This window comes from Arachis ipaensis, chromosome B06, assembly GCF_000816755.2.
Source record: "Arachis ipaensis cultivar K30076 chromosome B06, Araip1.1, whole genome shotgun sequence".
Classification (NCBI taxonomy): domain Eukaryota; kingdom Viridiplantae; phylum Streptophyta; class Magnoliopsida; order Fabales; family Fabaceae; genus Arachis; species Arachis ipaensis.
Genome location: NC_029790.2, coordinates 98,550,319 through 98,563,522, shown reverse-complemented (window position 1 = coordinate 98,563,522; position 13,204 = coordinate 98,550,319). Strand labels below are relative to the sequence as shown.

General features: G+C 34.9%; 1 protein-coding gene across 2 annotated transcripts in view; it reads right to left on the bottom strand.

Moving 5' to 3' along the window:
• The window catches only part of LOC107604702 (nuclear-pore anchor), a 24,130-nt gene extending 11,129 nt beyond the window's left edge, over window positions 1–13,001 (bottom strand). The window contains exons 1-28 of one of the 2 annotated variants that reach the window (XM_021104640.1): window positions 12,574–13,001; window positions 12,310–12,456; window positions 12,087–12,185; window positions 11,764–11,892; window positions 11,568–11,660; window positions 11,417–11,482; window positions 10,236–10,325; window positions 10,057–10,134; window positions 9,717–9,795; window positions 8,779–8,918; window positions 8,591–8,683; window positions 8,185–8,233; window positions 7,482–7,585; window positions 7,314–7,382; window positions 6,860–7,000; window positions 6,657–6,761; window positions 6,455–6,568; window positions 5,794–5,872; window positions 3,692–3,744; window positions 3,252–3,325; window positions 1,923–2,025; window positions 1,685–1,819; window positions 1,485–1,583; window positions 1,134–1,175; window positions 964–1,017; window positions 684–863; window positions 544–591; window positions 309–359 (exon numbers count right to left, since the gene is read on the bottom strand). In XM_021104640.1, coding sequence (XP_020960299.1) covers window positions 309–359; window positions 544–591; window positions 684–863; window positions 964–1,017; window positions 1,134–1,175; window positions 1,485–1,583; window positions 1,685–1,819; window positions 1,923–2,025; window positions 3,252–3,325; window positions 3,692–3,744; window positions 5,794–5,872; window positions 6,455–6,568; window positions 6,657–6,761; window positions 6,860–7,000; window positions 7,314–7,382; window positions 7,482–7,585; window positions 8,185–8,233; window positions 8,591–8,683; window positions 8,779–8,918; window positions 9,717–9,795; window positions 10,057–10,134; window positions 10,236–10,325; window positions 11,417–11,482; window positions 11,568–11,660; window positions 11,764–11,892; window positions 12,087–12,185; window positions 12,310–12,456; window positions 12,574–12,879 — 2,820 coding nt within the window. In that variant the 5' untranslated portion in view covers window positions 12,880–13,001. Of the gene's footprint in view, window positions 1–308; window positions 360–543; window positions 592–683; window positions 864–963; window positions 1,018–1,133; window positions 1,176–1,484; window positions 1,584–1,684; window positions 1,820–1,922; window positions 2,026–3,251; window positions 3,326–3,691; window positions 3,745–5,793; window positions 5,873–6,454; window positions 6,569–6,656; window positions 6,762–6,859; window positions 7,001–7,313; window positions 7,383–7,481; window positions 7,586–8,184; window positions 8,234–8,590; window positions 8,684–8,778; window positions 8,919–9,695; window positions 9,796–10,056; window positions 10,135–10,235; window positions 10,326–11,416; window positions 11,483–11,567; window positions 11,661–11,763; window positions 11,893–12,086; window positions 12,186–12,309; window positions 12,457–12,573 lie in introns of those variants that run through there. The other variant, XM_016306349.1, reaches the window with a different exon arrangement.

Sequence of the window (13,204 nt, the reverse complement as noted above, 5' to 3'; positions counted from 1 at the left end):
GAAAACAACAAAAACGCCCCCCCCCCCGGGAGGTAAAAAAATAGAAAACAACAAAAACAGGGAAAAAAAGCACACACACTCAGTCTCATAGACAGAAGATAGTAAGTCAAGTGCTATTTTTGTTTTATAATGAAAATAAATTATCTTTTTAAAAATAAAAAGGATAAAATGTCAGGTCTGATTTTATTATGCTGCAAAGCTTTTATGTGCACATTGGTTATGTCTCCATATTGGAGTCACTCACTTCATATAATACAAACTAACTTAGCAGCAGAAGCCAAATTAAGTTATTTGTTTTCTACGCTCACCTCATCACTTGAGCTAGATGGAAGTCCACTTACACCAACCTTTTCAGAAACCTACAATCAGTTATCAGTAATAAAATAAATTATAGTAAACAGAAAAACTAGTATAGTGTATTTCCTTCGATGGAAAACCATAGACATGCAGTTGAACTTGCAAGTTTCTCTACATTCATGGCTCTTGTGTAACTACAAGCAAGATCATTGAAAAATAAAAGAAAAACTATAGAAGAAACTAAACCTTATCGTCAACGGAGCCCATTTTTCTTTGAAGGCCAGAGAGTTTTGCCTGTGTATATGGAACAAAGTAATCTTCATTGTCACAACAGTTTGCTAAGAGAATTTTTCCAGCATATAGAAGTGTAAATCTAAAACATGCACCTCAGCCACAGCAGCCCTAGATTCAGCAGATGCAACAGCACGCAATGCATTAGCTAACTCTTTGCTCAAATCCTCAACCTGCCGCATAGTGTTCTTTATGGTTTGATCACGGTCTTGCATGAGTCTCCGCATATTTTCCCGCTCTTCTTGTAAGTCTCTCTTGGCCTCTGCCCATTCCCTCTGAAAAGGTACAATTTAACCCAAAAAGCACTTTCTCAAGTTGAAAAATTATGGTTCACTAGGTGATAGGAAGTTTCATATGGAAACGAACAAATCAAACCTCTAATTTCTTTATATACTCTTCCTGTTTTACCCTCTCTGCAGCTCTTGCCTCCTATAGATTTCGAACCAATAAAACTTTCAAAAGAAAATCATAAAAGCAAAATGGAATTGGGTTGTACGATAAAAATAAAAGTAACAATAACAATAACAATAATAACAATAAGACACCTCTCGAACTTCCTCAGCACTTTGTATGGTACCCAGGCTAGCCTGCAACAGAAGCATAAGATAAGCATCATCTTGAATAAACATAATATAGCAAGCTAACATAAGCATCATCTTGAATATGCATAATATAGCATGCAATCTCTTGCTTGTTTAGTCAGTTAGAACTAGGAAAATCATGGAAGATCAAAAGGGTTCAATCTACAAAAATGCTTTCATCCCCTTATCCTTACCGTACCCCACAATCTCACCCAATACTCATTTAGGGGACTCACCAGGAGTCCATTAATTAGACCAGGCCCCTTGTAGTTCCTAGGTCATATTGAAAGAACACAAAGAAGAAATTATCAGTACCTGCAGGCGCTGCACCCTTTCGGATAAACTACGAACCTCATCAGATGCTCTCTTTTCAGCATTTGATAATACTTCGTTTTCACGCTTTAAAACAGAGAACTGACAAATAAGGGCAGGCAGTGAGTTAATAAATAGGTACTATATAAAAATGTTACAAAAAGTGAAATCTTCTCAGCACTGTAATTGAATAAAATCTTAACCTCCATAGTAACTCTTCTTGAAAGCTCCTCAGCAGCATTCAATGACCCGGAACTTTCACGTAATTTTCGTTGGTAATCAACAATAAGCTGAGAAAATTCCACATTTCTTGCTAAAATGCTATTTGCTTCAGCTTTCTAAAATATCAACCCAGAATCCATGAATTAGTACAAGACAACCATGAAGATACACAAAAGTCCATTACTTCTAAAATATCAACACATTACTTCCATCAATTACCTGGTGTTCGAACTCTTTCATAAAACTATCAAGTCTCTCTTTAGAAAACTTCGCCTGGAGTTCCATTTTATCACGTTCTGATCGTAATACAATAATATCACTCCTGAAGATACACAAAAGTCCAAATCATGAAACCAATCAAGCTACACAGAATTTATGCAGGTTTTAGTAAAAGATGACTGATAAAGAAATAAAATTATTTAAATTAGAAGGATTTTATTATCCACTGTTCCGTTAAAAGGGAGGATTATTATGAAGTATGAAAAGCAACAACAACCTCAATATCAGATCTAATAATATTCATACCAGAAACTGTACAAGACTAGTGGTGTACTGTGACAACCTCAGTGCCATAATGCTAGCTCATAACCCGGTTTTGCATAATAGAACAAAAAAGAATGGAGTTGAAACGGAAGGAAAATTACTGGTTGCTCACATTCCCACAACTGACCAGCCAGTAGATGTGCTGACCAAGGCTGTCTCTGAAGCTAAATTCCCGAGTTTGAGAGAAAAGATACATATAACAGTTTCAAAGTTATAGAGAGCCCAATTTCAGGGGACATAATAGAGCAGTTATAGGAATTGCAAACTAGGATAGATTCCTCCCTAACAGTCCCTAACTAACTTATGTTTGTAAGGACCCTTCTACCCCTTTCATCTAGCATGCTGAACACTCTCCTCATCTATGTATATAAGTGCTGGTTCAGTACTCTAATATGAGCAGGTTCTCATTTCTACAATTCTCTACTACTCTCTTTATCTCTCAACTTTCTCTTCTCTGAAACTCTATTAAAGAGTTTTATTGAACAAAATTTGTATCCCGTATGTTTAACCAGCATTGAGGTTAACCAAAGATCAGTAAAGAGTGATATATAACCAGCGATCATGAATATGTGTCATGTCAAAAGAAATTTTCATTATGTCAGACACAAGTTACAGTAGCTGCCATATCAGCAACATAAGGTAAAATACCCCCATGTAGCTTACTCTGCAAATCATCTCTTCCAACTATATATTCTCAGGAAACAGTATTAGCACTCATAATAAAAAATATTTCAGATTCTCTCAATCTTTAAATCTCTGATTTTGTTACTTAGATGCACTTTTGTAGAAATTATGGTAACAAAATATTAGAGACCAAATAGGTTCCGTGTAAATGTATTGAGCAAGAGAGAACCTAACTTTTTATAATTGGCATCGAGTTAACTAGCTCCCTACAGTACATAATTTGCATCATGTCATATTTTAATGTAATTACTTCTCACAACAGTATACAAAATCAATATGATGCATCATGAGAGAATATCTTAGAATAAATAAACAATTTACCTAGCCTTTGCCAAATCTTCCTCAAGGCATCTAACACGCTCTGCAGCTTTTTCCAAGGACCTTTTAGCCACTTCCTTTGATAATGAAAACAATATATATTACAAACCTTTGATATAAAAAGCTCAACAAAAAGACCTTAAGCTTAATGAAGTTAGTCGTTGAGGTGATAAAAAAGAAATCATCTATGGCCAAGTGAGACATTGATTTATATACTGTAAACAAGAATAACTAACGAAGCAGAAGACTAAACTCTCCTTGCAGAACTAACAAAAGCTAATATTAGTTAAATGGGCTTGCCCACATTTCAACTTTCAAGCTCAAAGGGTTTTTCCACGAGAGGAATCATATATAATGTTCTTAATGAACATGTGGCAGAGTGGGTCCAAAAAAGAAATATGGAATTGAAACATTGTTTCCGATAATCAAAACATCTACTTTACCTGTGAACTATCAATTAAAGCAGCAAGGTCATTTCTACCGACATCTTTGACAACTGAAAGATATGGAAAGAGCACTTAATTAACAATACTTTATAGCAGTTGTCGTCTAAAAATTAACGTACAAAATGCTTATAGCTTTGTTAGGATACAATGTTTAACACATATTGGCATTCTATGCAATAAAAAAATGATACTTTACTGCATATACAAACTCTTTCTGGTAAAATAAAATTTAAATAGTGTTTCACACATTTCTCTGTCAGACAAGCAAAATCAACATGCAGTGCAAAACTTTTCAACTGACATACAACTGAAGTTTTATTTATTTATTTTGATAAACACATGACAAAGAATACAACCAAGGAGGTTATATGTAATCTTCTAACCTAGGAAACAGCACAAAAACAGAATACAAACAGGCGCAATAATATAGAAAAATCTTTAACAAGATCCATACGACAAACTTTTATGTTATCACAGCAGTATTAACACAAAATTAATTACATAACTGGGGAAGGAAAAATGCAACTAACCCCTTGAACTTTGGCTCTTATGCCCACTACACTCTTACTTTCAAAATATTCACTTGACAGCCGTAAGATGTCTCTGTTACCTTTTCATACAAAATTACCCCTTCACTTTAAGTGTTTTATTGACAACACCACCCTTTATTATAAACGAAATTTGAAAAGGGGGAAAAGTTAACATAAGGCCTTTTCTGCACCACTTGACAACTTCAAAGCGGCGCATTGCAAATTCAAAAGTTTTGGGGGTAAAGTGCATGTGAGCTTAAAGTTCAGAGGTGTTTAATTACTTTTTTCACTTAAAATAAAAAAGTACTATTCTAGGAATACCGGAGAAACGGGTACATCAGTACATATACAATATCGATATGACAACTATTTTACATTCTTTGTGCTACCATTCTCAAAGCAATAGAAAGAGTACAAGATGAACATAGGAAGCATATAAAGAACTTACTACTAAGCTTGAATAAACATAGGAGAAAATATAAAGAAGAAAATTTTATTGGGGATAAGGGATGAACATAATAGAAAAAACAATAGTACAAGATGGATAATTGGATATCTAGAAGTAATAGCAGAATAAAACAGAACAAAAGAAGACCAAAAGTGCTATAATAATATGTGCTTATATTCTAACTAAAAGGTCTTGGGTTGAAGTCTTGGAAGTAGAAAATTATATTTTTATGAATTATATACAATGAAGGGAATTTCAAGAAAAAAAGTAGTGCATCAAAACTGTTCCATATCCCCATTACATATACATTATTCCCCAAAGTCATCCACCTAAATCCTTGCATTATGCCACAAAAGCTGTCTACAGCTTGTGGCTGAACAGCCTTTTAAAAAACTTCTTAATCGAGCATCAGTCCAAAAAGCCCCCTAAAACACATAAATATAATTACTTACAGTTAAAGACTCTTGGGTTAACATGATTTGCACCCCTCCAAAATATTTTCTTAATGGAAATGTGGAATAACAATAGAATTCAATTTCAAGCATGACCATAGAACATTACATTTCAAGTACCAGGAGAACATGTAAAAGCAGCAGTAAGGGGAAAGAAACTTAAAAACAGAAACCAATTAAGGTAATAACATTGAATGCATTAGCTATATTTCTCATGGGTTTAAAATATGAACTGAAAGTGAATTGAAAGCATATGGGCAAACACCAAAACAAAGAACCACTGACACCGAGCTTCTGTCTCAAGCCCCTAATATCTCTCAAAATTTGTTGCACAAAATTATATACACTTGAGAAAAATGCAACAAACATATATTTTCCTTTCAATTCTGCTACATATACACGCTATATAATAAACACCGTTTTGACACCAGTATTTTATTAACAACCAAACACATGTTCTCTTTGTCTTGTTAATTAAAAAATAATTTAAGTACACAATTAATTAGTAACAACTGTATTTTTATACAAGTGTCAAGAGTGTTTGGCGTATGGATAGTATTTTTCTTTTCCTTTTACCATAAGTATGCTAATAGATAGCACTTCTTTTTTATTGTTCTTTTATTTAAAAAACAAAATTAAAAGAATAAAAATAAAAACAAACAAACAAACCTGTATGAGCTTCTGAAGAATGGGTCTGGGATAAATGAATACTATGCTCTTCCTCATACAACCTCTTGTACATGGCAACCTACATCACGTAGCAACAATAAGAACTGATTGACAGAAATATCAGGGTAACAAAACAATGAAAAGAGTTAAAACTTTGATAACATGAATACAAAGTTTGGTGATATAAACTTCCAGTACTTGAATTCCACATGTATAATATGTTATATGTTCTTCACCCAAAGAGAAAACAGCACCACATGGCAGTTTTAACTAAATGAGGCCAGCAGCTACATGGTTCAGATAATTCTAGTCCTGTTATTAATTATAGTTCAGATTATTCTAGTCTTGGATTTTGGGCTCCTTTCTAAAACCCAAATCCCTATGTATCCTTTATTTCATCTAATCTACTATTAGGTTTTTGTTAAGTATCTAAGGAAAGTGGGAAACCACACCTTAAAAGCTAGCTAATAAGGGGGAAGAACCACTCTCCTTATATACAACATCAAGCATCCCATACTATTCGATGTGGACTTTGAGCACCCCATAATACCCAAGTCCCTAACAGTTTTCTACAACGTTCTCAACAGATGCCAAAACCTATGGCAGAAAAAAAGAGCACCCTACCCCATGAGATATATATATATATATGATGAAAACTCACTGATGTATGAAGTGATTCAATCATGCGCCCTTGCTCTTCAGCTCTCTGCAGAACAGCAGCAACCTTTGCAGCAGCTTCATCAGAATGTTTTTTCAGCTCTAGTTCCAACCTCTCCTACAATTTATAGTAGAAAGGGGTAACAAAAAAAGAACCATATGTTATCAAGAGTTTGCACTGTGCTGATAACGAAAAGTTAACTGACCTTAAACTCCACCTCCTGATTCTCAATCTGGCCAGAAAGACTACGAACAAGACTTCTAAGTTGAACATTCTGCTCAACTAGACCATTAATATCCTTGAAGGTTAACTGCATCCAAATTTGAATTGAACAAATGTAATGATGTATCAGACAAGTTTGAGAAATAGAGAACTGCTTATTGGAAAATCAAGCCAACAAAGCCGTACAAGGTGCTCTGAGATTATTTTTTCAGCTTCCGTCTCCATATTTGTCCTTGAAGCTATATTTGCAACATCTTCAACAATATCATATCCAATGGATCCACAACGAAGTTGTATATCTTGGCATTCCTTCAGAAGTAATGTCACCTGCAAGGAATCAATCATTTCATTTATTAATAATACATAATGGATAATCTAATACATTACAGCACCGATTTAATTGCAATTAGAACAACCACAAAATCTTCTTCCACTTAAAAGGGCCTGCCCATTGCCCAATAAACCAGATGAAATTTTTATTTTATTTTATTGGTATTCCTTTAGCTAACACACTTACTATCCTCCATCATGACTACTGGCATTGACAAAAGCTTCAATCAAAGCTTAAAAATAAATACACTGATAAAATAACAAAACACATTATCAACTATTAGGGAACAAAGAAAACCATCATCTTTACCTGTTTTTGAAGGTCATCAATTTCTTTCTGTGCAAGGTTATAATCCCGTTCATGCCTTCTAAGGTCAGCCTGAAAAAAACAAAGATGAAAAAGAAAAGTTCAGAGCTAAATTTTACATCTAACGGTAAAAGATTAATCAATAGATAAAATAGTATTTTATGTATAAACCTTCAGTTCCTGAATACTTTTCTCCAAGTTAGCATTTTCAGTCAAGGAGTTCTGCAATTTTTGGTTCATTGAGGAGTATGCTTCAACCATCTTTTCATGTTCCGCTGCATGGAGGATGTATAATAAATATAGTGTAAAAGCCTAGCCTATCTTCGTTGTTTTTGACTGAGTCTAGACAGTTATTAACAACAATGTAACAATGACCATGCATGCATGGTGTGAGAACTGGAATCAAATAGATAGAAAAGGCCAATTAATAGTGAATAACCCAGATTTGGGCAGAACCAGAGCAACCTATCTTTCCTCATGTTATTTAAGAGAAAATAGAAGAAAACAGTAAAGGGTATTTCAGACCGAGAGGTTTGCATCTTTCCTACACTTCCAATTTTTTTCCAGTCCCACCCTATAGAGTTCTAACCTCCTCACCACAATGACAACACAATAGAGTTGTTTACGTGCATTTTCCTCATTGGATACCAGTATGGTGACTATCCTTCCCCAGCAATTAACCGTCTCAATGAACCATTAGTCATCACTTCCTTGTAAATTTATGTGTAATAATGAATATATATTTAATTTGTTTCATGTCTTTCTTTACTGAGACATGCACCTTTCAGTGCCTCTCAGCAAAACTTTTTTCCTTTAATATCCTCTATTCACAGATTATTTAGCAAGCTCCTAAACAATCAATGAATTTATATACCTCTTTCGTGTATAATAGCTTCAGCCTTCTCCTCTAACTCATACAGAATCTGTAAACAAAAAGTCAGCTTCAACATACTGTACAGGAGGGATATCATATATTCAAAGATCATACAATTCAAAATAGTGTATATTTGTCAATCAAGAACAAACAAATGAAATAAATTGAAATTGAATGAGAGCATAATTTACAAACTCCACAGCACCAGCAGATAGTTGTACTAAGCCAAATCATGTAAGCATGACATAACAACAAAACTACTAGTCAATTATAATATGTGCCAAAAGGCCCAACAAAGTGACAAACTAAAACAACAAAATATCCTTCTTTCTGATACTCGAAAAACACAAGGATCTTCAGAGAAGTCAATTGCAGCATACAATGTATAGACAAATGTCAGCCATACCCGATGCAAGATTGCCTCTGACTCCTTTCTACCCAATTGCTCATGTCTCAGTGCATCAACAGCTTCTTGATATTTTGCATACATTTTGGCCAACTTTAGCAAATAAAACAATACAGTAAGATCATTTATATACACATATCTAAAGAAACGACAACACCAGTACAAGAAGTAATGGTTTGAGAACTCACACTCCATCCATCTCTCAGGAGTGAAGCAGCTAATGCTGTCCCAGAGACACCAACAGGAATTTTCGTGACAAGCAAATTATTTTCATCTGCCATATTATCATCTTCAATTGATGCCGTCCACCTGTGATCCAAAAGAAAAGGTTGAAGAAACTATGTCAGTGCATATTGTCATTGAAGAATCACACAACACAACACATTGAATATACATTTAGATAGACAATGGCCTACACATTATCTCTTAATCATGGCCATGAAAATATATTGATAATTTATTTCTTACAAGATAAAAATGTACTAAATTATACAACAGGACTAATTTATACAAAAAACGTCTCCCTACTACAACTACACTGCCACAAACCCACCATGAAACAAATCAGAGTCTCTTGAGACAATTAGTAGAAATAAGTTTGTTCATTTAAATTTCTATTCATCACTAAACCAGAAGAAAACTTCCCCTAATAGTGAATTGCAAAATTAAGTTATATAATCTGATGTTTGATCAACCATAATACTCCAACACCACAAAGCAAAAAATAAATCCCAGCATAAGTAAATTATTAACTAAACTAGCAAAGAACATGACAGAATAGCATGTTTCCGCCATTTGGCATCAGAAATTTGTGGGACATAAGATGTCAACTGCATCACAAAGTAACTTCAATCTGGCAGTACTGATATCTTGAAGAATGAAGTGGCAGGATTATGCATAAATCAGCTCATTTTTACTCATAATGATCCATCGGCATCAGAAATTTGTGGGACATACGATATCATACATCATCTGAAATGTAAATAATTGCTAAAATATACAATGATGCATCTGTGGGGCTTGACAATTTCAACAACTTATGCCAAGAAAATTCAGGAAATTAGGAAAAATATGGAAACTTGAGTTCAAAGGAGCAAAAAGTTNNCAAAAATGCTGAGTGAATGATCACTTGGCTCAGTTGTTTTCTTTCTTGCCTCAATTTCAGCTTCAAGCCTCTCAAGCTTTCCTTTCAAATCAGCAGCCTCCTAAAATGAACCGAACAGAGCACCTTAGCACATAACATAGTTTGACAAGAAATCTACTACGCACAAATGAAACGAGAACAAAGACAAAATGTCATCCAGCATTCACCATATACAAGTATAACTATAATAATAAAAAATACTTTCCAGTTTACGGAACCATATTACAACAATTATTATTTCTTCAAAAATAAAAACAGATTACACATATGAGAAGAAAGCAAATAAGATTCTTAATATCAAGTGACTAAAAAAGAATAATACCTTTTCTGCCTGATTTCTAGAAGTTACTTCCTTCTCCAATCTCTCTTTATAATCATCTTCAACTTGCTTTAGTTGGGACTGTTGAACAGAAACAAGCAACATTAAATAAATAAATACACAATTTTCAAATCTAAGCAATTCCAATCCACAGTAACATCATAATTACAATCAAACTTCACCTCTATTGCTTGGATCACTCCCTCTAAATCTGCTGCTTTTCTTGACCACTCCTCAGAACTCTCTTTATATAGATCATTAAGCTTGTTAACCTAAAAATTAAATAAAAAAATCAATATACAAAAATAATTTACAAAGTAAATGAGAAATCAAGTTTATTTTATAATTTTATTTTCTAAAGAGGGGACCAGAGTTTATGTATTGCCTAATCAATCTTACTTCCACAAAACATACATCTATGCCCACAAACATTATCTAGGTCTGGGATGGACTTATTTTTACACTTCAATTTGACTCTCAGGTGTTCTGCTCATTGCTACTTAAAAAAGGTTACTATCTCAATTATGCAAAGGCTCTGGCCAGCATCGTGGCACCTTTGCTGCTTTCCTAAGAACTTTCCTACATGAATTTCCTTTTGTACATTTCCAGTCAGCATCATAACTGCACTTCACCTATCTTCTATTTCATAAAATTGACTTCACTGCCAAATCATAAACTCAAATATTTGGCAATTTAGAAAAACAACTCCAAAATAAAAATAGTCCATACATTTGAAGCTGCACATATTAATGCTGGATAGTGAAGCAGGGCATAAAAAGACTATCTTCAGCAGCTTAGATATCAAAAGGTTAGTGCCGTAGCTTGTATCTTATCATTCATCAGGCCACTGTCATACGAGGTCAGTTGTATCCTAAAATATAGTAAAGTTTAGACAATAGAGGATTATTTGTACACCTCTAATCCTCTATACATATGTATTCCCTGTTGGGAAGACATTCATTTGAATTAATGAAACATTGGAAATTCAACCTGTTCTCTCAAAATCTCTCTCTAGTTGTCTCCCTCTTTTCTGAAACTAATGTATGCTGTTATCTACTATCTATCCCCTAACCTCCGCCCCCCGCCCCTCCGGGCGGGAAAAACTTGCGATAGTTGGTACGGAAAATTAATCCAGTAGTCACATCACATGACTTTATTATGTTCCACCCCCTCCTTTATTTCATCATATTCAAGATTGCAAGAAACTGTCTTAATTCAGAATCGAGATTTCTCATTTCCTTTTGTTCAATTCCTCATCTAGTCCAAAAACATAAAAAGCAGAGGAGTCTACATAATTAATCTGTATACAATGGCTGAACCTATTAGATTTTAATAAAGCCAAAGAATTCCAGAATTAACTCACAGTGGAAAGTTCAGCTGATAATCGCTCTTCGTTTGCTGCTGCAGCATCTTTAGCTGAAATTAAATCCTAGAAAGGAAAAGGAAAAAGGATCAATCAGTAAAGGGACATAAAAGCAACCGCAATTCAAGATGACCCATGGAATATTTGCAACCTCTTGCAAGGATTTAAGTTGTGTTTCTAGTTCCCTCACTCTATCCTTATTCCACTGCAGAGATTTTGAGCATTCACTAAATTGCCTCTCAACCTGAAAGCAATGACAATAAATCAAATATTATCAAAGGAAACACATAAGAAAACAAATTTAATAAGATTATTTTTTTAAAAAAAAAATTAAACTAGATTATTACATCTGCAAGCTTGGAAGACATGTCAGCGTCCAATTCTGTGTGTTTCTTTCGAAGCTCAAAGTAACTATTAACTTTATCTGTCAACTCATCATTAAGCCAAGCATTCTGTCTCTCAAGAATCTCCTTCTCCTGCTCACACACGTACACACAACATACTCAGATGCAACCAGAGAATTCCCACAAGAACAATAAATATATTTAGACACAAATTTGATTTCACAGAACAGCAACTCCTTTAAGGAATTGAATCCAATTTCAATAAACATAAAACAGCTTTGTAAAACAAAGGAAAGTAAAAATAAAAGAGAATAATGGGAAAACACCTGTTCAAAGCGAGTACAAGCAGCCTTAGACCTTCCCAGCTCTGCTTCAAGTTCACTTATTCGGGCCTCCTTCTGAGCAGCATTCTCACTCATATGAACCTTCAACAATAAACAGCATCATCAAAATTACTCTTCACCCTAACTAACAAACCAAACCACACAAAACAAAACCAACACCACCTGAAAATTCAGATTCAAAAAAGTTGAAAAAGAAAAAGCTCACAATCTTATCAAGGTAGCTCTTGATGGTAGCATTTTTCTCACTAAGCTCCAAATCCTTCTGATCATTGAGCTCAATCAGCTGCCTCTTTGATTTGTGAACCTCGCTAACCTCCGTCCTCAACCTCTCTATCTCCCTATCCTTCTCAACCTACAAAAACCAAACAGAAGAGGGGGAGAAAAGAATTAAACCAGGACAATAAGACGGGGAAAAACGCAATTGAAATTTCGAAACATTTCAAAGCGGCAATGTTGAACAATTCAGTACCAATTGGAGCTGGACTTGGTGGTTCTGCGATCGTACGTCTACGAGGTCACGGTTTCGCCGTTCGATGTCGGACTCGAGTTCAGAGACACGGTACTGGAGGGAGGAGAAGTCGGAGGCGAGGGTTAGGAACTTCTGCTCGACGAGGGAGCAGTTCTGCTCGGCGTTGATATCGGCGGCGTGTGACCGGGCACGGAGCGTGTCGAGCTCCTGGAGAAGGCTGCGGATGTAGGCGTCAGCCTTCGCCGCAACAGTGGCGCTGTCGCCGGAGCACCGCGCGAACTCCTCGTCTGAGAGGAACAAAGGCATCGTTTTTGTGCCCTAATTACGGAAGAAAGAGAACAGGCTTTTTGTCGACAGAGGAAGAGAGTAATGGAAATCAATTCAGAGAGAAGTGGGAATTTTGAAGAGAATGGAAACGACCAGAATTTTGATGAACGTGAAAGATTTAAACGGCTGCAAAATACCCGACCCGGTCCAGCATAAATATTCACCCCCAAAATCTAGAGGTAGATGGTAAAATTAATCCCTAAAATATCATTGGTTTTTTAAATTAATCTCTAAAAATTTTTTTAATTTAATTTATTTTTTAAATATTTTAAATTAATTGCATTAATTCTTTTGTTATTTTCTT